Source organism: Ammospiza nelsoni, chromosome 2, assembly GCF_027579445.1.
Source record: "Ammospiza nelsoni isolate bAmmNel1 chromosome 2, bAmmNel1.pri, whole genome shotgun sequence".
NCBI lineage: Eukaryota > Metazoa > Chordata > Aves > Passeriformes > Passerellidae > Ammospiza > Ammospiza nelsoni.
Genome location: NC_080634.1, coordinates 15927945 through 15948830, shown reverse-complemented (window position 1 = coordinate 15948830; position 20886 = coordinate 15927945). Strand labels below are relative to the sequence as shown.

General features: G+C 57.5%; 2 protein-coding genes across 3 annotated transcripts in view; both read left to right on the top strand.

The window, feature by feature from the left end:
* PDE2A (phosphodiesterase 2A) overlaps window positions 1-3061 on the top strand; it is a 42003-nt gene extending 38942 nt beyond the window's left edge. Inside the window, exon 31 of the mRNA XM_059493526.1 lies at window positions 74-3061. Coding sequence (XP_059349509.1) covers window positions 74-299 — 226 coding nt within the window. The 3' untranslated portion in view covers window positions 300-3061. The remainder of the gene's footprint in view (window positions 1-73) is intronic.
* Window positions 3062-4917: 1856 nt separating this feature from the next.
* On the top strand, window positions 4918-18319 carry ARRB1 (arrestin beta 1). Of its 2 annotated transcripts, XM_059465982.1 has the most exons (16): window positions 4922-5272; window positions 10504-10534; window positions 11019-11079; window positions 11501-11545; window positions 11889-12085; window positions 12788-12847; window positions 12967-13034; window positions 13474-13609; window positions 13689-13773; window positions 13864-13936; window positions 14257-14394; window positions 14588-14671; window positions 14868-14891; window positions 15737-15807; window positions 16167-16218; window positions 16853-18319. In XM_059465982.1, exons 1-16 carry the CDS (start codon window positions 5253-5255, stop codon window positions 16962-16964), a joined length of 1257 nt encoding a protein of 418 aa, XP_059321965.1. In that variant the 5' UTR covers window positions 4922-5252; the 3' UTR covers window positions 16965-18319. The 2 variants fall into 2 exon arrangements, with proteins under 2 accessions (XP_059321966.1, XP_059321965.1); XM_059465983.1 differs by lacking the exon at window positions 14868-14891 and having other exon boundaries at window positions 4918-5272.
* Window positions 18320-20886: the final 2567 nt, after the last annotated feature.

Here is a 20886-nt window from a genome sequence, read left to right as displayed (position 1 = left end):
AGTCAGCCAAGGGGGTTACACTGAAGTAAGGGGTGCAGCCCTGTGCTGATGGAATGCATCCCCCACTCCCCAGATTGCTGCAGGATCTCTTCCCCAAGGCAGCAGAGCTCTACGAGCGGGTGGCCAGCAACCGGGAGCAGTGGACCAAGGTCTCCCACAAATTCACCATCCGGGGGTTGCCCAGTAACAACTCCCTGGACTTTCTGGATGAGGAATATGACCCACAGGTCCCTGACCCCCAGCTCAATGGCTGCCTGGAACCTGAGGCGGGGCAGCCCGCCGAGGCTGGGGCCGAGTGAAGAAGGCGATGGGGGGGCCACAGCCATGGCTGGGCTGGGAGCATCCCCAAGCCTCATCCCCCAGCTCATGGGGAGGAGGTTTGGGGGGATATCAGTGAATCTGGACTACCACAGCAAGGGCTGTGTGCTGCCAGCAGCTGCCACTGGTCCTTCCCCACCACTGAGTGACTATCTCCTCCCTCCAGGGCGGGTGTTCAGGTGTCCCATCCACCCGGGAGTCCATGGGACACTGCCTTGGTGGCTGGGAGCACCAAGGGACACGGTGGGGCTGGGGGATGGATGTGCTTTAAGCTGCCTTAAGACTGCAGGTCCTGTCCCCATGGGGTGACAATAAGAACGATGTCCTTGGTAGAAGCACCCATGGAGGGCTCGGTCACCATGACATGGGTGTGCATGGGTCAGCAGGACAGAGGGGATGGTGTGGGGCAGGGTGGTGAGGGGCAGTGGGACATCTCTGGGGTGGCTGTAGAGCGTATGGGGGGTGTTATGGAGATCTATGGGGACCATAGATCAGGTCCATGGAAGAAGGTTGGCTCCAGCTGGAGGAGGGAAGGGGCACCAGAGTGGGATGGCCACGGCCATGGGGATGTGCCTGCATCCCCTGCTGGGATCCACACTGGAGAACCAGCTGCAGCCTCTCCCTAGAAGCTGCTGAGCATCCTTTGGCTGAAAGCCCCACCCCTCCAGGACCCCTGAACCCACTCACCCATGGAAGGGCTCATATCTCACACAGCCCAGTCCCATGCAACCACACAACCACATCCCCTACAAGGGCTACACACCTGCCAAGGCTGGGGGTCCTGCTGCTGGTTTGCATGCACAGGGGAGGGAGGCTGTGCTCCACAGGGGGTCCATCTGGTCCCACACATCATCTTCACCTTCTGGTCCCATACATGTCTTTGCCATAGGCAGAGGAACATGGGTGTTCCTCTGAGGTGTCCACCCGGAGCCTCCTCACTGCAAGCAGCTTCTCTGCTTGGTGACCATGTTGTGAGTAACCCTAGCTCACAGTGGCTTCACAACTCCTGCCATACCAACCTCTGTGCATGGATCCTGCCAACATTTGGGATCCTTCTGGTCTTGCAGACCACTGGACATGACCCCCAATGGTCTCCTGTGGTCCATCTGGTCCTGCAGACCACCATGCATTGACCCTGCTATTTTCCTGTGGTCCCTCCAGTCCTACGTGGCACCATGCATGGATGCTGTTGGTCAGCCATGGTTGATCTGGTCATGCATGGACCCTGGTGTTTTCCCATGACTCTCTCCTTGTCCTTACTGCCATGCATGCACCCCACCAATCTCCTGTGGTTTTTCTGGTCCTACAGACCACTGTGCATGGACCCTGCTGCCCTCCTGTGGTCTCTCCAGTCCCACAACCCAACCCATATGGACCCTCCCTGTCCCAGGGGCTCTGCCAGCCCCCAGGGTCCGACCAGCTGTATGTGATCCTGGGCTCCATCACCCCAGCCAAGGCCACCTGAAACACCCCTGAGCAGGGGAACTGCTGGGGCGGAGCTGAAGAGGGGGCTGGGGCTGAGTGGGTGTGCTCAGCATCGGGGGATTAGGGTGCACTGAGCCCTCAGGCTGCATCATCCAGCTTGTGGGGGCTGGATGAGTCCACCACCACACCAGGGAAAGGCAATGGGAGCAGCAGGGTAAAATTCCAGGACTGCTGGCATTGGTGTTGGTTCTTTAGGGATCAAGAGTGCACGTGGGGCCCTTTGCCACCCCATGCCCACTGCTCTGCGGTAACCCATGGCACCATCCCCAGTGGTGCCACAGTGGGTCCCTCCTGGATTTGGGCTGCACAGTGGCTGCTTCTCTCCTTGGCTTGTCTGTGAGCAATGACTTGCCGGTGTTCTCGGGATACCTGGAGCGTGTCTGCAGGAGCAATGGGAGACCTCAACGCTGAGCTGCTCCACGTGGCTGAAGTGGCCTGAATTCCTTTTGCCTTACCTACTCGGAGATGCCTTTAGTGAGATGCTTTGCCCGAAGCCTGGTGGGACCCACCTGCTGACTGAGTCTGTCTGCTGGCCCATGGTTTTGCCTCCAAGACCCCCTTAAGCCCTCCCCCTTCCCCACACTGCCACAGGGGGTGGGCATGGTCCCAGAAGGCAGCAAACCCCCAAGCTGCAAGAGGAGGACAGCAGCCCCATCCCTGTTGTGTCATTGGCACAGCCCTGGCACAAAGGTGCCAGTAGGTACAACTGTTCAAAGACAGCCCCTGCATCCCAGTGCCGCCCAGGGATGCCTGACAATGCACACATCTCCCCATCCAACAGATGTGGGGATGTCCTGCACTTGGGTTCTGCATCCCGGGTACCACACCGTGGTGGGGGCACGCAGGGATGCCCTTTTCCCAGCTGTATCCCACTTTTCCAGCCCCTGCTGCTGGTGTGTGTAGGTAGTCAAAGCTTTCCCAGCTCCTGCCCCTGTATATACCCCTCTGGATAGTGAGGAGTGCAGCTCACAGCCAGCCCAGCTCACCCAGGAGCGTGCACAGGCGTGTGTGGGTGTGCAAACCTCCTCCAGCTTCTCTGTCCTTCTGTCTTGCGGCACTGGTTGTTCTGGACTCCAATGGAGCCTAAGGAGGAGATGGCTTCTCTTTCTTCCTCTCCTCCTCCTTTTCTTATTCTCCTTCTTTTCTTCCTCCTCCTTCTCCTCTTCCTCCTCCCCCCCCCCCCCTACTGTTTCTCCTCCTCCTGCTCCTTCTTTATTATTATTTCTCTTTTTTTGGTGGGTTTTGGTTTTCCTAAATAAATTTCATATGTCAACCTTCCCGTGACAGGTTGGTGGGTGGCCTTGTTGGGGTCTGGGGAGCTCCAATTGAAACTTATGAACACCAAAATCACCCTCAGGGGGAGAATCCAGCTTGGGCAGTGTAGCTCTGACTCCCCAGGAGGCTCCAGCCCCTCCTTGGATGTTCCACTCTCATGGAATGCTGCAATGCTGGGCCCCATCCAGCCTGGCAGCAGGGGGAGCTGGGCCTGGGGCAGGATCCAGCTTGGGCTGGGACTGCAGGGGGATCCTAGGCTGGGATGCAGGATCAGGCCTGTGTTGGGACCCCTCTGAGCCTGGGCAGGGACTGGGGCAGAATCCAGCTGCTCCTCTGGTTCCTGCAGCCATCCTTGCACAGCCCCAGAGGGGATCCCCTAGCCTGCCCATCATCCATCAGGACTGCAGCTTTCATTCCCGCCATCCAGCTAAGGAGCAATTTATCATCCAAAATCAATGCAGCACTTTCATCTCAGCCCAATCTGACAGCTTTTGGGCATTTTATACCCAGAGGAAAAGTCCCCAGAGGCTTTGGTGCTGGCACGCTCTGGCACTCCGTGAGCTGCCAAAATGGCGGTGAAAAACCATGAAAACCTGCCCAAACTACCAAATGTTCCAAACTACCAAATGCCTCCATCCCGCTCCAAGCGCCGATTCAAATCCTGGGATTAAACCCTTTAATCCTCCAAACTAGTCCCAGAGCAGGGTTTATGGTTCCCAGCCAGGAGCTGCCCCACTTCTGGCTCTGCCACCGAGGGCTCTGTGCCCTTAGGTGACATTCCTGCCTGGATCCGTCAGGGTATCACGGCCTTCCTTCCAGACCCTCACCGCAGCCTCGGCCCGTCATTGCTTCCTGTCCTTTCGTCCTGGCTGATCCCTACGGTGGGGAGCAGGTTTCCCCAAGGATGGGGTAAAGCTGCCCCGTGGGTGGGGTGCACGTGTCCCCACAGTGGGCACAGGTGACATCGCGTGTCCATCCTCGGTCCCCTCCATCCGCCCCACGATGGGGCGGGATAGGAAGGGATGCTCCAGCTGGGGATGCACCTAGCACCGGGATCACCTGAATCCCCGTTCCCCACGGGCTGCTCCGCGACAGGAGGTGGGCGGGAGGGGGACACGGCCGACGGGGAGGGCGGGGCGGAAGGATGGACGCGTTCCTGCAAGGAAGGCGGATTCCATTGGAGAGGGGAGGGACACCTCGGGGGCGGGGTGTTCGCAAGTGCGTGTGTGTCTGTGTGTGTGCGTCTGTCTATCTGTGCAAGGGTTGTAGGCGCACATGCGTACATGTGTGTGCACATGGGGGGTATGCGCACGTGTACACACTATTTTGTGTGCACGTGTTTGTGTGAGCATGCATGTTTGTGCACGTGTGTGTGTGTGTGTGTGCGTGAGTTCACGCGTGTGTGCATGGCGTCTGTATGCACATGTGTGCGCGTGTACGTGCAAGTTGTGTCCCTCTGCCCACAGACACTTTGTACTCACACTGCCGCGTGTGTGCACACGTACGTGTCTCGGTGTGCCCTTAGACGTGTCCCGGCTGACACGCCGGTCTCCGTTCCCCACGCGTGTCCCCAGGATCACACGCGGGACTCTCCCCGCTGTGCCCGCGCAGCCGCTGGGGGGCGCCCCGAGCCGCGCGCGTGCTCCCGCCGCTCCGTGTGTGTGTGTGCGCGCGCACTGCCCCACACTCTCCTACCCCCTCACCGCCTTCCCGCCCACCCCGTGTCAGCCCGGTGCCCCCCCCCGCCTCCCCGTATCCTCTCCCCGCCCGTGCGGCCCTTGCGCGCCGCCGCCCCCGGCCCCGGGGCCGCGCCGCTCAGGGGCGGGCGGAGGCGGCGGCGGCGGCAGCGTCCGCACCGGAACCGGGACGGGCCGAGCCCTGCCGAGCGGCTCCGAGCGTGTCCGAGCGGCTCCGAGAGGCTCCGAGCGGTTCCGAACCTGCCCGAGCGGTTCCGAGCGGCCCCGAACCGGCCGGCGTGGCGTCCGCCCGGGCCGAGCCGAGCGGTTCCGAGTGTTTCCGAGCGTGCTCGAGCGTTTCGAGCGGTTCCGAGCGGGCCCGAGCAGGGCCGCACCGGGCCCCGCGCCCGCCCCGCCGCCGCTCCCTCCACCATCCAGCCAGTAATTTTCCAAGCCCAGCCGGCGCTTCTCGGCTGAGCCCGCAGGATCGGCGGGGCCATGGGAGACAAAGGCACCCGGTGAGTGAGGACCGGGACAGAGCGGAGCATCCCGGGGGGGCATGCCCGGCAGCGGCGGGGGAGGGGTGGGACAGGCGCTGCCCGTGCCCTGCGCTGGAGCTGGTGGTCCCCTGAGGTGGCCCCGCTGCTGGGATATGGCGCTCCCCGAGCGGTAGTGAGCATCCGGAGACCGGGGGCGTCACTGCTCCCTCCCCATCAGATTTGGAGCCTGCATGGATTTGGGAATGGGGGAGGCTGTTGTCATCGCGGTGACGCCGGGGGACCCAGGCCCTGATGTCACTCCCGGCATGCGGCACAGCTGGGGGTGTCAGGGAGCACGTGCCAGCCCTGGAACACCGGGACACGAGGGCCTGCGACGCCTTCATCCCATGGGAATGCTGCCATGGGGATGCTGTCTTTTAGGGGCCCCTGTGCAGAGGTGGATGGGGACCCCCCCTGTGCCCCCCAGGGCTCCAGGTGCAGACGGTGGCAGGGCCTGGTGCACATCCTGCAGGGATCTGTTGGGATTTGGGGGAGAGCTGCAGGGCCCGTGGGGCTGCACATCCTGCAGGGAGCTGTTGGAATTTGAGGGAGAGCTGCAGGACCTGTGAGGGTACACATCCTGCAGGGAACTGTTGGGATTTAAGGAGAGCTGCAGGACCTGTGAGGGTACACATCCTGCAGGGAACTGTTGGGATTTAAGGAGAGCTGCAGGACCCATGGGGCTGCACATCCTGCAGGGAACTGTTGGGATTTAAGGAGAGCTGCAGGACCCATGGGGCTGCACATCCTGCAGGGAACTGTTGGGATTTGAGGGAGAGCCTGATGACCCCTGCCAGCCCTTGCAGGGAGGCCTGGGGGTGTGACATCCGCTCACAGGTGTGACATCCTGTGACATCCGCTCGCCGGCTGGCACTGGCAGAGTGGTCAAGGTGTTGACAGTCCCATTCCTCGCCCCAATCCCTTTCTGCCCCCTTAGCCATTAATCATGTAGGATCAGGGATTTCAGAGTGCTCCTGCTCACCCCTCAACACCATGGCCCTCCCTTTGCTCATCCCCATGTCCCCTGGCAGCAGGATCAGGGGCTTTGGTGCAGCTTCTGCTCCCCCCTCACCATGGCCACGGTGTGAGAGAAGGGTGAGGGGGTCTTCTGGCCTGCCTGGGCAGAACCTTCCAGAAGCATTGCAGTGTTTTGGAGTGGCAGGATGGGAGCTGTGGGTGCCTGTTGAACTCATCCAGCATTCTGGGAAGCGGCTGTTGCTGCTGCCGGCCTGCTGCTGGGTGTTGGTGGCCCAGCCATGGCTGACAGCATCCGCTTCCTCCTTGCTCAGTATCCTGAATTCTTGAGAATTTGTATTGCGCTCCTGGGGCTGGCGGGCAGCCCCACAGATCAGGGGGCTGGAGCAGCCACTGGATCCCCCCCAATGTCTGGGTGCACACCCCAGGATGCAGCTAGATTGGCCTGCAGGGTTTTTCAGGTGCCAGGGGGAGCTTGGTGAGCAGCATTCCCATCAGCAGGCGTGCCGGCAGGAGAGGCATGAGCTGATCTTCTCCCTGCCTACGCAGCGGGTACCGTGGGAGCTGGGGGAGGGTGAGGGGGGAAGAATTAGGCTGACAAATCCCTCTTCCACTCCAGTTCGGATCTCCAAACCCAAATCCACTGGGTTTGATCAGGAGGTTCAGCTGTGGGAGCTGATTTACTATCTGATTTCCCCAAAAGCCCATTTTGGCTGATTCCTGCTGTGGCAACCCACTTTTCTTGGGAGTCACCAGTGGGAAGAGCTGGAGGATACAGCTGAGTTGGTGGCTGTTGGCATCATTGATCACCTTTCCCTGCTTTTCCCACTCAGCACCCAGCCAGGGCAGCTGCAGCCCCACACAGGATGCCCAGCTACTGGAATTCCTGGCTGCTGGGATTTCCAGCCTGTGACTTGAGGGTGGCTTCCTGGTGGCTGGGAAGTGCTGCAGTGCTTCTGGTACACCAGAGCCCACCTTGGCTGGCATTAAGCACCCCTGGCACCGTTCCTCTGGCCCAGCAGTACCATCCAGCCCCTCTGCAGCATTCCACCACAGCTCCTTGCTGCTAGGGGGGCGACCCTCACCTACCGCCAGACCTGCTGCTCAGTCCCTCCACCATCCCATTCATCCCCCTAGGTGAAGCCATAGGGTGTGGGAGCAGGACAGGGATCTCCACTGGGAAGAGAAAGAGAGGGTAGCCCAGGACTCCTGCTTCCTGGATGTTGTTTGGAGAGCAAACTCTGGTAATAACAGCAGGATCCAGACACATCCCGGATCCCAGAGCTCAGGCGTTTCCTTGCCAAGGAAGTTGGTGGAGCTCTGACCCAGCTGCTGGGGGATGCTGCTGCTGACCCTGGGAGGGGATAGACAGACAGATGAATGCAGCAGGGATGCAGAATGCAGCACTGGGCCTGTGGCATGCTCTTGCTTTGGGATTGGCTGGCATGGTTCTCCAGGCTTGTCCAGGCTGGCATGGAGCTTCTGGCCGCCACCGCAGGGTTGTGCCGGTGTGTGTGATGTGGTTGCTGGTGGTTCCATTATCCCTGGAGGTCCCTTCTAACGTGGCCCTAGCTAATTAGATCTGCCAGCCAACCTTGTTAGCATGAGGGCTGGCAAAACCCCTGAATTCTCTGCCCGGGGTTCAAAGGCAATCAATGGTGTTGCCATCGGATCCTGTTCCGATGCCTAGGGGAATTAAATCCTCATAAATCTTCCAATCAAGATCCAACAGACCCCACTAATAATAGCCCTGGCTGGGTGCCTAACAAGCTTATTAAGGGATGGGATCCATGGCAGGGAGAGGGCAGGCGGGATGGGATGTGGCTGTGTGGCAGTGTGACAGGCTCAGGGGGCACTGGCACTGCCAGCCCAGGGCATGAGGCCCCAAGTCTCTGATGGGCAGCAGCAGAGGCCACTTCCTGCCTCATGTCTCCAGGATTTCGACACCAGGAAGGGCTGGAGGGGGAGGGAAAGCTTCACACTTCCTCCTTTCCTCCCTCTAGATCCGGAGGCAGCAAGAGGCCAGCGTGTCCCCATGTGCCCCTTCCCTTCTGTCACCCGTGTTGCAGGGGAGGTGTGAGCTCCTGGGGCCAGGCAGGGCTGCTGCACCCACAGGATGAGGGCACAGCACACTCATGTACCCACAGTAGGGAGCCAGCCTGGGCTCCTGCATGCACAGCATGCAGCTGTGCAGCTCTTGCATTCTGTGGGGCTTCTGCACCCATAACCTGGGGCTTCTGCACCTGCAGTGCGTGGCTCAGCAAGGCTCAGGCTCCATGGGGCCTGTTCCAGTGTGGTGCCAGCACGAGTATGTGCCAGGCAGGGTGGTGAGGAATGGCTTCCTGCAGCACCTGCCATCAGTCTCACTCGCACTGGCTTCATTAGCAGGAATGTTAGTGCCTTCAGGGCTGGCTGGGAGCACCACCCGTGTCACAGGGGCTGGCAGTGGCACCCACTGAGCCTCCAGCCTTCCCAGTGCGCCTCAGGTTGTGATCCAGCATGCTGGACCCTCTTTGGGGCTTCCCCTGGGAGCTGGACTGTGGGGTGTGGGGTGACAGGCTGTCAGGGGATGCTCCTTATCCTGCTCTGAAGTAATGCCTCATTAATTAGCCATGAGAATCCTGCTGTTAGTTGCTCTGGGCTCTCAGGAGGATGCATTCATTGCCCCTCCATCCCTGACTATGGAGACTGATCCTCCCATGGCTTTCAAATCCCAGAAACTGTGGGGTGCTGATGCCCTTCCATGGCAAGCTGAGGCCTTTATCTCCCCAAGTTACTTAATTGGAGCAGCTTAAATTCCCACTAAATTCCCATTAATTCCACCTTTCTTTGCACCAGCACAGGATCACACCTTCATCAGCAAACCCTCATGACAAACATCCTACTGTGGAAGTGCTTTCCCATTTTGGCTGGGAAGAGTCAATCCCCCAACCCCCACAGGGAAAAGCCATCCAGGAAGAGCCAGCAGGATGTTCCTGATGCTCCCAGTGGCTTGGGACAGCCAGAAGGATGTCCCCAATATTTTATGTGTGTGGCAGAGGGTTCCTGTGGCTTATCTGGGGACAAGGGAACGAGGGCCCCCAGCCCCCACACTCCCTTATCCAGACCAGATCCTGCTTCCTGGGCAGAGCCTGGCCAGGCTGTGCTGGTCCCCATGGCTCTCAAGAGAGGGATGTGGAGGCTTGGGCGTGCAGGAGTGCACAGATAGGATACAGGGAGGTGGGGACAGAGCATTTCAGGGATATGGGAGTGAGGGGTGTGCCCACACATCTCCTGATGCATCCTCCCCCATTGCTGGGGTGGTGGTCACCCCCAGGCTGCAACCCAGCAGCTGCTGCTTCCCTGCCTGCCCCTGGCTTGGTGTGGACAGCTGCAGGCACTCGGGTGGCTGAGGGGTCATCATCCACTAGCAACCTTTGACATTTTGGCAGAGCCAAGCAGCTGCCCTGGGAAATTGGTTTTTTTCCAGCCTAAAACCACTACTAATCTTCCCGGATGGTTTTAATGGAATTTAAAGGCGAGGAAGGATTATCTGAGGAGAACCCATTATGGGTGGCTTCGTGCCAGGGCAGGCTCCAAAATATCTGGCAGCACCAGGCACCCTACCTGTCTCTGACCACTTCCTGCCTGCAGCAGGCAGGCTGGGAATGCTCTGGCATTCCCCAGCAGTGGCATGTTGGATTCACATCCTTTCTCCCATATCTCTGTGGGGTGTTCCGGAAGGATTTTGGGAGTTGAGAGGGGTGTCTGGGGGCTAGTTCCATTGTTTGGAATGGCAATAAAAAGCCCTGGGGACAGGAGCACCCAGACTTTTCTGCTTCTCCAGTGGCTTTGGGATGCATCCATGTGAGGTAATGGTCAGGTGGGTTCATCCCATGGGATGCTCCCATCCTGTGCATGCCTTGACCCCATGGTCCCACACGCTGTCCCCAGGGCCAGGTGGTTGCTGGGGTGCTGCTGCCTTTCACAGTGGTCTCTGGGCACCATCCTCAGGTGAAGGGGTGGGCTGAGATCCTGATGCCTCCATTATCCAAAGCTGGGTCCTGGCAGTGGGTGCTGAGGGTTGGATGCACCTGGCACCATGGGGCTGTGCCAGTGGATGCTTCTTCCCCCAGAGACCCTTCCTGAAGGGGAGAGCTGGACAGCTCCATGGGCAGGGAGCCAGGAGCAGAGGGGGGTTCAGGAGTAGGGGGTACCCCTCGCTCCAGCACTCACCTCCCTTTGCTGTTTTGCAGGGTGTTTAAGAAAGCCAGTCCTAACGGGAAGGTAAGGGGGACATGGTGGGGGGAACCACGGGGTCACAAACATGGCTGGGAGTGGGGGTGGGCATGTCCCTGAACCCTGTCTGCCTCAGCATCCTGCCAGGGTGGCAGGAAGGGAAACTGAGGCACAGTGGGGCTGGTGGGCGGCTTTCCCAAGGTCAGGAGTCAAGCAGACAGGTTTTGGAGTGCTGGGGTGCAGGTGACTCTGCCTGTGGGGGTTTTGGGTCAGGCAGCAGCACTCCACTCCTGACAGTGGAGTACAAACCCCTGGGGTGCCACCTGAGAGTCCCCAAATGCAAAGTGTCTCCTGTTCTGGGAACATCTGGTTCCAGGCTTTCACTGGAATGGGGTGGGATTGGCTTTTGGCTACCACAGGGACAGGGTGACACTGGGGATGATGAGGGCTATAGACCCCACTGGGTGGTGACAACATGGGGGGCCCTGGGGGGTCTGCTGTGTGCACCCTGACACCCTGTTCTCCCCTGCAGCTCACTGTCTACCTTGGGAAGAGGGATTTCGTGGACCACATTGACGTAGTGGACCCCGTGGGTATGTGGTGGCAGGAAGGGGACCTCAGTTGTAGGAAAATGCATGCCAGGGTGGGCTGGGCTGTCTGGGAAGGATTTTGGGGAGCAGAAAACAGCTGATTTGGGATAATGTTCATGTCCTGCTGTGGCTTTGCATATGTCCTGGGTGTGGTAGGTGCAGACTGTCCCTGCTAGCAGTGTGTTGCCCCCAGGCCCCAGCTGGCAGCTTGGAGGTGATGACTCTCTGTGTAAAGGGGGAGCATGTCTCCCCTTAACTGTGCTGGTGTCCCCCCAAACCCTGCCTCTATTTTCCTCTCTAACCCTACCAGCATGTCCTCTGACCCTGCCATTGCATTTCCTGACCCTGCCATCGTGTCCCCTAACCCTGCCAGTGTGTCCCCCCGTCCCCATGGCACATTTCTCACCTGGCTATTCTGTTGCAGATGGAGTAGTGCTGGTGGATCCTGAATACCTGAAGGAGAGAAAAGGTAATGTCTGCCCCTGGGGCCACAGAAGTGGCACTGCCACAGGGTGATGCCAGCATCCCCATGCAATCCTACCCAGGCATTGGCATCTCTGGGCTCTTTGGTGACAATTTCCAGCCCCTGTCCCCACGACAGATTCCCTGTCCTGTGGAGAATGGGGGTGCTGTGGTGGGCATCCAAAGGCACAGCTGGCTGCTGAATCCTCATCTTCTCAACATGGCCTGTCCTCAAGCCACTGCTTCCCAGTGCTGGTGGCAGGATGCCACCTTGCCTTGGTGCCCCCATGCCATGATGGTCCCTCCATGACCCACACCCTGCTCCAACCTCCCCTTGTCACTCTCTCCAGTGTTTGTGACGTTGACCTGCGCCTTCCGCTATGGCCGTGAGGACCTGGATGTGCTGGGGCTGACCTTCCGCAAGGACCTGTTCGTGGCCAACTCCCAGGCCTTCCCCCCGGTCCCCGAGGACAAGAAGCCCCTGACACGGCTGCAGGAGCGGCTCATCAAGAAGCTGGGCGAGCACGCCTACCCCTTCACCTTCGAGGTACCGTGCTCTGGGCTGCTTGAAGGGACAGTGAACCCTTTGGTGGGGACAGCAGGGTCCCATCTGGCCCTGTGGGGTCGTGCTTGGGGTTGATCTGTGATCAAGACACAACTTCTGGTGGTGGATCTTCGTGAGCAGAAAGTAGCCACCAGTAGGGAAACTGCCAGTCTGTGTCAGCACCAGGGGGTCCATGGTAACACTGGGAATCCATGCCAGCACTGCACAGCTCTGGCAGGGAATGGGGTGGGGGTAGATCCCCTGCTCCTCTGATTTCCCCAGCAAAGCTTTGGCAATGCTGGCCACTGTGGGATGTGAGCTGCTGGCATCTTCCCATTGTCATAACCGTGTAATGAGAGTGATGCTGGAAAATAAAACAGCTCAAGGCACGTTCCTCAGCAGCCCTGTCCTGTTCGTGGTTTGTACGCAGCCCCTGGCTGGCAACAGCCACCCCCTCTGGAGCTCTGTGACATTTTACAGTGCTCAATCCTATGGCCTCAAAAATGTCCCTGATGCCCTGATTTCTCAAAGTCCCCAATTAATTAAAACCCTCTAAAATAATGTACTTTTGTAGCACTTTGGGATTTGGGAAATGCAATAGTAAAATGAGGAAATCCTTTCCGTATTTCCCTCTTTCCATTGTGGATAGGATAGGGAAGTACTGGTAGCCCCCCAGAAAGCTCCTCACCCCCCTTTCCCTTCCAGATCCCCCCCAACCTGCCTTGCTCCGTCACACTGCAGCCAGGCCCAGAGGACACGGGGAAGGTAAGGTCCCCCATGTTCCCATGCCACAAGGCTGTGGTGAGTGGCCACTGCTGGGGTCACCTCTTTGGAGAGTGCAAAAGGGTTTCTCTGCCTCCTTCTCCCCCATTCCTGGTTTTCAGGCCTGTGGAGTGGACTATGAGGTTAAAGCTTTCTGTGCTGAGAACCTGGAGGAGAAGATCCACAAGAGGTAAGCAGAGGGGATCCATCCAGCCTGGGTGGGAACAGCATCCTCCTGGTACTGGCAGCAGGAAAGGGGCACTGCAGTTTGTTACCCACCTTGGGTGAGATGTTTTCCAGAATAGGATAGAGTTGTTATCCAGGAAGGGGCTTGGATGGGGATATTTTCCACAATGGGGCTGGGATGGAGGTGTTCTCCAGGGTAGGGATGGGCCAGAGAACATCTAGGGGCTGGGATATCCATCACTGTGCAAGGAGCCCAACACCTGCTGTGGGCAACCTGGCCCAGCCATAGGGCTTTCCCATTGTAGCTCTGGTGGGCATCCAGACAAGACCTTCCATTGCATCCTTCTGACCCAGCAGACGAGAAGAAAAGAGGGATTTGACCCAGAATGGGCCAAGAAAGAGGGTAGCCTGTGGGCAGCCTGAGTTCTCTTGTCTTCCCCCAGGAATTCGGTGCGCCTGGTGATCCGTAAGGTCCAGTATGCACCAGAGAGACCCGGCCCCCAGCCCATGGCAGAGACCACCCGGCAGTTCCTCATGTCAGACAAGCCCCTGCACCTTGAGGCATCCCTGGACAAGGAGGTGGGCAGGGACTGGGGAGTGTACACTGGTGGGGTGACCCTGGGGACCTCACCATCCTCTCTGTTCTGCTGCTCTACAGATATACTACCACGGGGAGCCCATCAGTGTCAACGTGCACGTCACCAACAACACCAACAAGACAGTGAAGAAAATCAAGATCTCAGGTGAAGAGTAGGGCCCCGCCCTGCTGGTGTCCCTGTTCCTATCCCTGTGGGGGCCTACCCTGATCCCCATCTCGCTGTGTCTCTCCCCAGTGCGTCAGTATGCTGACATCTGCCTCTTCAACACTGCCCAGTACAAGTGTCCAGTGGCTGTGGAGGATGCTGAGTGAGTACGGGCTCCTTGGAGCCCTGGAGACCTCTAGGGGGTCTTGGAGGAGCATTGGAGGTCTCCTGCCCCAGTGCAGTCCCACTGGGATGTTGCACTTGGGAAGCAGGAACCAGTGGGAGGAACAGGGAGATGGAGACCTTTTTTCTGGTGTCATCTTGGGGATGTCACCCTCTGCGTCCTCCAGGAAAGAGATGTTTATCAGTCTGTGGCAGGGATGGGAATATGTGGAGTTCACCAGGCTAAGATGGAGATGTCTGGGGTGGCCTGTGGGGCTGTGGGTGGCTGGGGCTCTGGCTGACCTTGGAAATGATCTCCAGTGATATGGTGGCCCCGAGCTCGACGTTCTGCAAAGTCTACACCCTGACCCCCTTCCTTGCCAACAACCGGGAGAAGCGGGGGCTGGCGCTGGATGGGAAGCTCAAGCACGAGGACACCAACCTGGCCTCCAGCACACTGTGAGCCCCTCTACCCCCAGGGCTCCTGCCTCCCCTGCAGCGTGGGGGCAGGACCTGGCCCTGGGGGGCATCCAGCCCCTGCTCAGGGGTGATGCTTGGGGTGGAGGAGATCCCATGGGGGGACCTCCAGGAGGACAGGGGGCTGGTCCCCATGGATGTTACCTCACTTATGCCCACCTGCCCCTTCCTCCAGATTAAGAGATGGAGCCAACAAGGAGATCCTGGGCATCATTGTCTCCTACAAGGTGAAGGTGAAGCTGGTGGTGTCACGAGGAGGGTGAGTGTTGGGCACCCCCCCACCGTGCTGCACCTCCTTTCTAACCTTGGGACTGGTCTGTGCTGCAGGTGGGGCCCCATCATCCTTAAAGCTCCCCTGGGACTAAGCAGCATGGGTGGGACAAAAGGTGTGTGGGGGTTGTGTGTCCTTGGGAGGGGACAGTGACTAACGTGTTGTATCCTTTGACTCATGCCAGCCTGCTGGGAGACCTCGCCTCCAGGTAACACCGCACTCCCCCCAGCGCCCCCTGATCCTCACTGCACCCCCTCAGCCCCTCAGGGTGCTACCTGATCCCATGCTTGTCCTTGGAATTCCACTGTGTTGGGGATGCTGTCTCACCTAGAGCAAAAAGCCTGGCAGAGGTGGGGCTGGGGTGATGTTGCTGGGAATGCTGGCAGGGTTTGAATTCTGCATCATCCTACTTGTACTGGAGTGAGAGGCCTGTGGGTGCTGCTGTGGAGTGAGCAGGGCACAGAGGTGGCTCCATAGGGCTGAGCATCTCTGGATGTGGGGAGGCAAATCTCTGGGGCTTCCTAGGTCTTCATCCTCACATCACTTCCCTCCCACAGGGAGGTCCCTACAGGGGCCGTGGGACTACTCATCCTCTTTTGGGACACTTCTGTCTGAGCTCTGTCCTACCTGCCCCTGGGTGTGGCTGTGCTTAGGCTGTCATGCCCTGATGCCACCATGGCCACTGAGCACTGGGAAAACTTGGTGCACCTCCTGCCATTCCCATGGCACTGCTGGCTGCAGCCTAAGCTCAAGGAATTTTGGATACCCCCCAACAGCTGCTAAAGACAGATTTTTGTCATGCAGCTCTCCCTCCTGATGCCCCTCTGCTTCCCAGGGGGCCTGTGCTGATCCCCCACCTTGGTGTCCATGCTCAGCCAAGAGGCATGAGAGCTGCTGAGCAGCTCCATGGAGATTGACACAGGGGTTTGCCCAGCTTTGTGGTCTCTATAGCAGCTCTAATGGGGGTGCTGTTCTGCTCCCCCTCTGCAAATTTGCCTTGCTCTACATGTAAAGTGCAGGCAGGCCTGTGCTTTACCCTGGTGTCTCTTCCAGCGACGTTGCAGTGGAGCTGCCCTTCACGCTGATGCATCCCAAACCCAGGGAGGAGCCAGTACACCGGGACAGTGAGTGTCTGTCCCTGAGTGACAGGGGCAGCATCCCTGGGCGTGGGTGGGGGCAAAGGGAGCCAGTGAGGCTGCATGGAGGGAGACTCTTGCCTCCTGTTGGCCCTGTTCATTAAATGGGGGTGCTCCCATCACCCCAGTGTAGCCAAACTCCGGGGGGGTTGCATCCACACACTGGAAGTGGTGATGACTCCAGGGGAATCTCAGCCACCCCAGTGGGATGGCAGTGATGGTGGCGGGGGGGGTGGTCTCGCCCACCCTGATAGGAGGGCAGAGATGATCCTGGGGAAGGTGTCACCCACCTTGGTGGGATGGCACTCACCACCCTGTGACTAATCCTGCGTCATCCCTTTGTTCAGTTCCAGAGAATGAAGCGCCCATAGATACAAATCTGATAGAGCTTGATACAAAGTAAGAGACTAAAATACACCCCTCCCCCAATTCCCACATGTCCTGTGGGAATGTGAAATATGGCGGTTGCATGGCACTCCCCCAATTCTCTAACACCTGCTGTGCCATGGGATTGGCACGTGTGATTAACCCCACGCATGTCACCTGTAATGCATGACGTGTGCTGTTCCCCTCTCTCTTCTCTCCTCCCTTGCCCTTCCCTGCATGGCTTTCCAAAAAACAGGAGAAACTGCAGTAAGAGGCCGCTGGGATCGTGTTGGGGTGCGGGAGGTTGTTGCCACAGCGTTCCAAGGGCTGGTGATATGTTTGGGAGGTTTTAGGGTACTTAACCCACCCAGCTACTTCCTGCCGGTCCGTGGTTCCCCCAGAGTGGGACAAATGCCCATGGCTCTGGTAAAGCTGCACCTGCTGGAGAGCTTGGGGTCTCTTTTTGGGGTGCATTGGGCAAGTATTTAATAAGGCTTTGAAAACCAAGGCTGTTTGCTAGGGATGGGAAGTTTTGGGGCCCCCTGAGCTGCTGTAACATGGTGGTGGTGCAAGTTGAGCTCACTGGGCAAGCTGGGACAGCTTTGTGGGAGAGGAGGTGTTTCACCTTGCACTCCACCTAAACCCACTTCCCTTGTGTCCCTGCTAGCGATGATGACATTGTGTTTGAAGACTTCGCCCGCCAGCGACTGAAAGGCATGAAGGATGACAAGGAGGATGAGGAGGAGCGGACAAATTCCCCACAGCTCAACGACAGATAAGCGAGCCCCACCCAGCTCGCCACCCTGCCCCAGGGACACCCCTACATTAGGCTGCTTCTCTTTTCTATAATTAATTCATTTTGTTTTCTACCTGTACTGGGAGCCTACCAATTGCCCGATGGCCACAGGACCTATAACCGTCCAGCTGTGCCGTGTTGTCTCTTCATCCAGCTGCCAGAGCTGCTGTTTCCTGTGCAGGGCACGGCCAGGGAGGTGCTGGAGGCACTGGGGCTCACTATAACTCCGTCCCTGTCCAGCCTCCTGCCACTCACTAGAGCCCTTTACTATGAGATGCCCCTTTTATGAGTTTTATATAAGCCCAGTCTCAACAGCAGTTTGCTACAGGGAGGGAGGGTGCAGCAGAATTGGGGGGGGTGTTTTTTTTAGGCAGCCTTCTCATGGGAAAAGGCACCTGTGCACTTTGGTGTCCCTTCCTTTCACCCATGACCAATCCCCCTCTGTCCGGCCCTGCTGCATGTGTTCCCTCCCTGGGATGCATGAGCCTGGCTTTGACTTTGGCCCCTGCCCCAGCTGCTCCAAACAAAGGGGGTGGGCAGCACCTGCCCTTTTCTTCCCCCAAGTCCCCCCAAAGTGGCCAACCCCAGGGGTCCTCTCAGCTGCATCTGTTTTCACACCAGTATAATCTCCCTGGAGGAAACCAGCTTAGAGCTGGGAGCTGCTGGTGCCAGGTTAAAGCGGCAGAGGGGACCCTGTGGGTCTGTGCTATCCACCACACACTGCTTGCTCTGGGAGAGGCCTCAAATGCCTCTTCACAGCCGTGGCAGTGTTGTGGCAGAACAGCCTTGTTCCCCATCAGGATGTTGCCAGGGATACTTTTGTCCTGCCAAGCTGCAAAGCCCCCCTGGTTGATGTTTCGCTCTGCCTGCATGGGATCCAGCACCTGTTTGGGGGTAGGGGAGAATCAGGGCTTTTGCCACCCTAATCAATGTTTTAACAGATGCTTGTACCTCCCAGATTGGTGGTGCCTGGACCTCCTCTCCCCTCCGAGGGTCTCTGGTCTCCCACCATTCACTGAGAGGCCATTCCCACTATTTATTGTGCTGTTGCAGTCAGCGTTGTCATCTGAGAGCATTTTGTAGGGATAGCTCCATCCCCCCCACCCTGTTTGTGGGGTGCTGAGCTGAGCCCACCCCCCTCCCCCCCGTAATTTTTGAGTAAAGCTGATGGGCAGCGTGGTACTTCTTTTTGTAAAGTGGTTCCTTTGTACTGATCATTGATACCTGCTGCTTTGGTTTCTCCACCCTGTCTGTGATGTTTCTGTGTTCTGTCAAATAAATTATTCTAGTTTATTAAACTCAGAAAAAAAATAGAAAAAAAGAAGAAACAGTAAAACACAGTCCCAATGCCTGGACACTTTTCTTGGCTAAGGATGGGGGAACTGGCACAGGCAGCAAGTCACAGAACCATAGAATGGTTTAAGTTGGGAGGGACCTTGAAGCTTATCCAGTTCCATCCTCCCTGCCATGGGCAGGGACACCTTCCAGTAGAACAGGTTGCTGAAAGATCCATTGAACCTAGCCATGAATACTTCTAGAGATGGGGCAGCTTCTCTGGGCAACCTGTGCCAGGGCCTCACCATCCTCATTTTTTCCCTCCTGCACAAGGACCAGGGAGCAGCAGCTACCTGGCTTGCTCATGCCACCCCATGCCACTGATGACAGCCTCCCTGGTGTGCATGCAGAAGAGCCAAGGAGGAGAAGAAGGATTCTATATCCCACAGCAGGGACTGGGCATTATTTTGGAGATGAAATGCATGGTCATGCAGTACTTGATGAGCACAGGGCACTAACAACCTGCTTGTTAAACAAGCCATGTCCAGTCTGTGTCCTGCTGAGCAACTGCTCAGAGCCGATTGTTTTAATGATCACACAATCATGGAGGTTGGAAAAACCCTCTAGGATCATAGAGTCCAGTGGTTCCCAGTGGTCCCTGCCAAGGCTGGGACCATATCTCCATTGACCACATAAAAAACCACAGAGCACATAAACCATATCTCCAAGAGCCACATCCAAACATCTGTTAATGGTGCAGGGAGCTTCTCATCCCCTTTGAGAGCAGCAGGAGCCAGTACTGGGGAATGAGCCAAGTGACACCTCCATTTCTGGACCTGAATTTGGAGAGTCCCTCATGGAAGGGCTGTAGTTTGTCCCCTCACAGCCAAGGAAGGAGAAACCCCGCCTCAAGTTGTGCCAGAGGAGGTTTAGATTGGATATTAGGGAAAATTCCTTCCCTGAAAGGATTGTTCAGCCTTGGGATAGGCTGCCCAGGGCAGTGGTGGAGTCCCCATCCCTGAAGGGATTTAACAGATATGTATATGTGTCAATTGAAGACATACATGATTTAGCGATAGATTTGGCTGTGTGTGGGTAAAGAATGGACTCCATGATCTTAAAGAGCTTTTCCAACATGAATGATTCCAGGATTCTGTCTCCAGCTGTGTTACCTTGCCCAGGGGTTAAAACTCTGTGGCCTCAGTGAAGACAGGCCTTCTGGAGGACCTTTCCATGGTCCCAGGGAGAGCAGAGGTTGGACACATTCATGTCCCATGCAGCTTGAGCTGCCCTTGCCATGCTGATGCTATGGGGAGGAAGAGACTGTCCCTAAGTTGGTTCACTTCATGGGTGTTGGCATTTGTGCCAGAGGCTGTCCCGACCTTCCCTGCCAAAGACAAATCTGGCTTCAGCAAAGCCAAAGTCTCCACAATCACACAACCAGACTCTGATTGCACATGGACATTGCCAGAGGCTCCATGTGGTGCATTCCTGAGAGCAATGTCCCTCCTGCCCAGCACAACTCTCCAGATCACTCCTATGTGCATAATCCCTTCCCACAGCATCTGTGAGTACTTAGTAATTTTTATATCTCCATTCCCCTGTCAAATCTGCTTCAAGCCGGACAAGAAGGCTTAAGTTATTTTAGGAAAGAAAAGGGAAGTTTAGATGGGTACAAACTGAGCTATTGCTTAAGCCCCATTTTGAAAGCCAAGCAAATTCAGTTCCCTGTCCTTATTGTACTATCTGCAACACTGTGATGAGGGAGGGGTCAGCTCCTCCACATGTCCCAGCAAAGGAGGCAGGAAGAGGTAGCTGGGGTCCTGGGAAGGCTCCAATGGTCTTCTCTCTGCCTCAGAGCTCACCTCTCCAAAGTGAGACCCTCCCTCTGTGGGTGTTTCCCCCAGGAAGGAGGAGCTGCACAATCTGAGTGCACCTCTGCCAAATTGCCTGCTCCCAGGGGTGCTTGAGGAAAACCCACTGAGCTCCAAGATCCCTCTCTGGGAGCCCTTCATGTCTGTGTACCTCAGGCTGCCCTTCCTGGGGCTGCTGGGGGTCCCAGTCATGGGGCAGAAAGGCCCCACCTGCTAAACACAGAACCCTGCAGGTCTTGGTGCTGGGGAAGGGCACGCTGGGCTCTACCAGAGCCGGAAGGAACTGACTCAAGGGCAGATGGAGAGACTCGAGAGCCAGGAGCCCTCCCTGCTGCCCACATGGGGCAGAAATGCTCCCAGGCTCTTGGTCAGAAGCCATTTCCTCCAGTTCAGCTCTGGCTCAACTGCATTGGTTTCACTGTGGACCCCTGGAAGCACAAAGGATGCTCAGGCACTCCTGCAGGAGAGCTCAGCTCCTTTAGCACTCAAACAGGCTTTTCCTTTTGTTGATTGCTGGTGACAGAGATCCATGCCTTTAGTAACTGACAAAACATTACCATCCCCAGCCTTGGGCAGGACACGTTGCCCCTGCTTCACATGCTGCCAGGCAGAGTTCTGGGACGAGCAGAAATGCTCATATAGCTTGTCCTGGAAGAAAAATGAGGCAGGTTCCCAGCTGCCAGGCAGACAACTGTTGCCATGGCACAGAATGAGTCAGTACAGCACATTCCCAGTGTAAGGTTTCCCCAGGTGCTC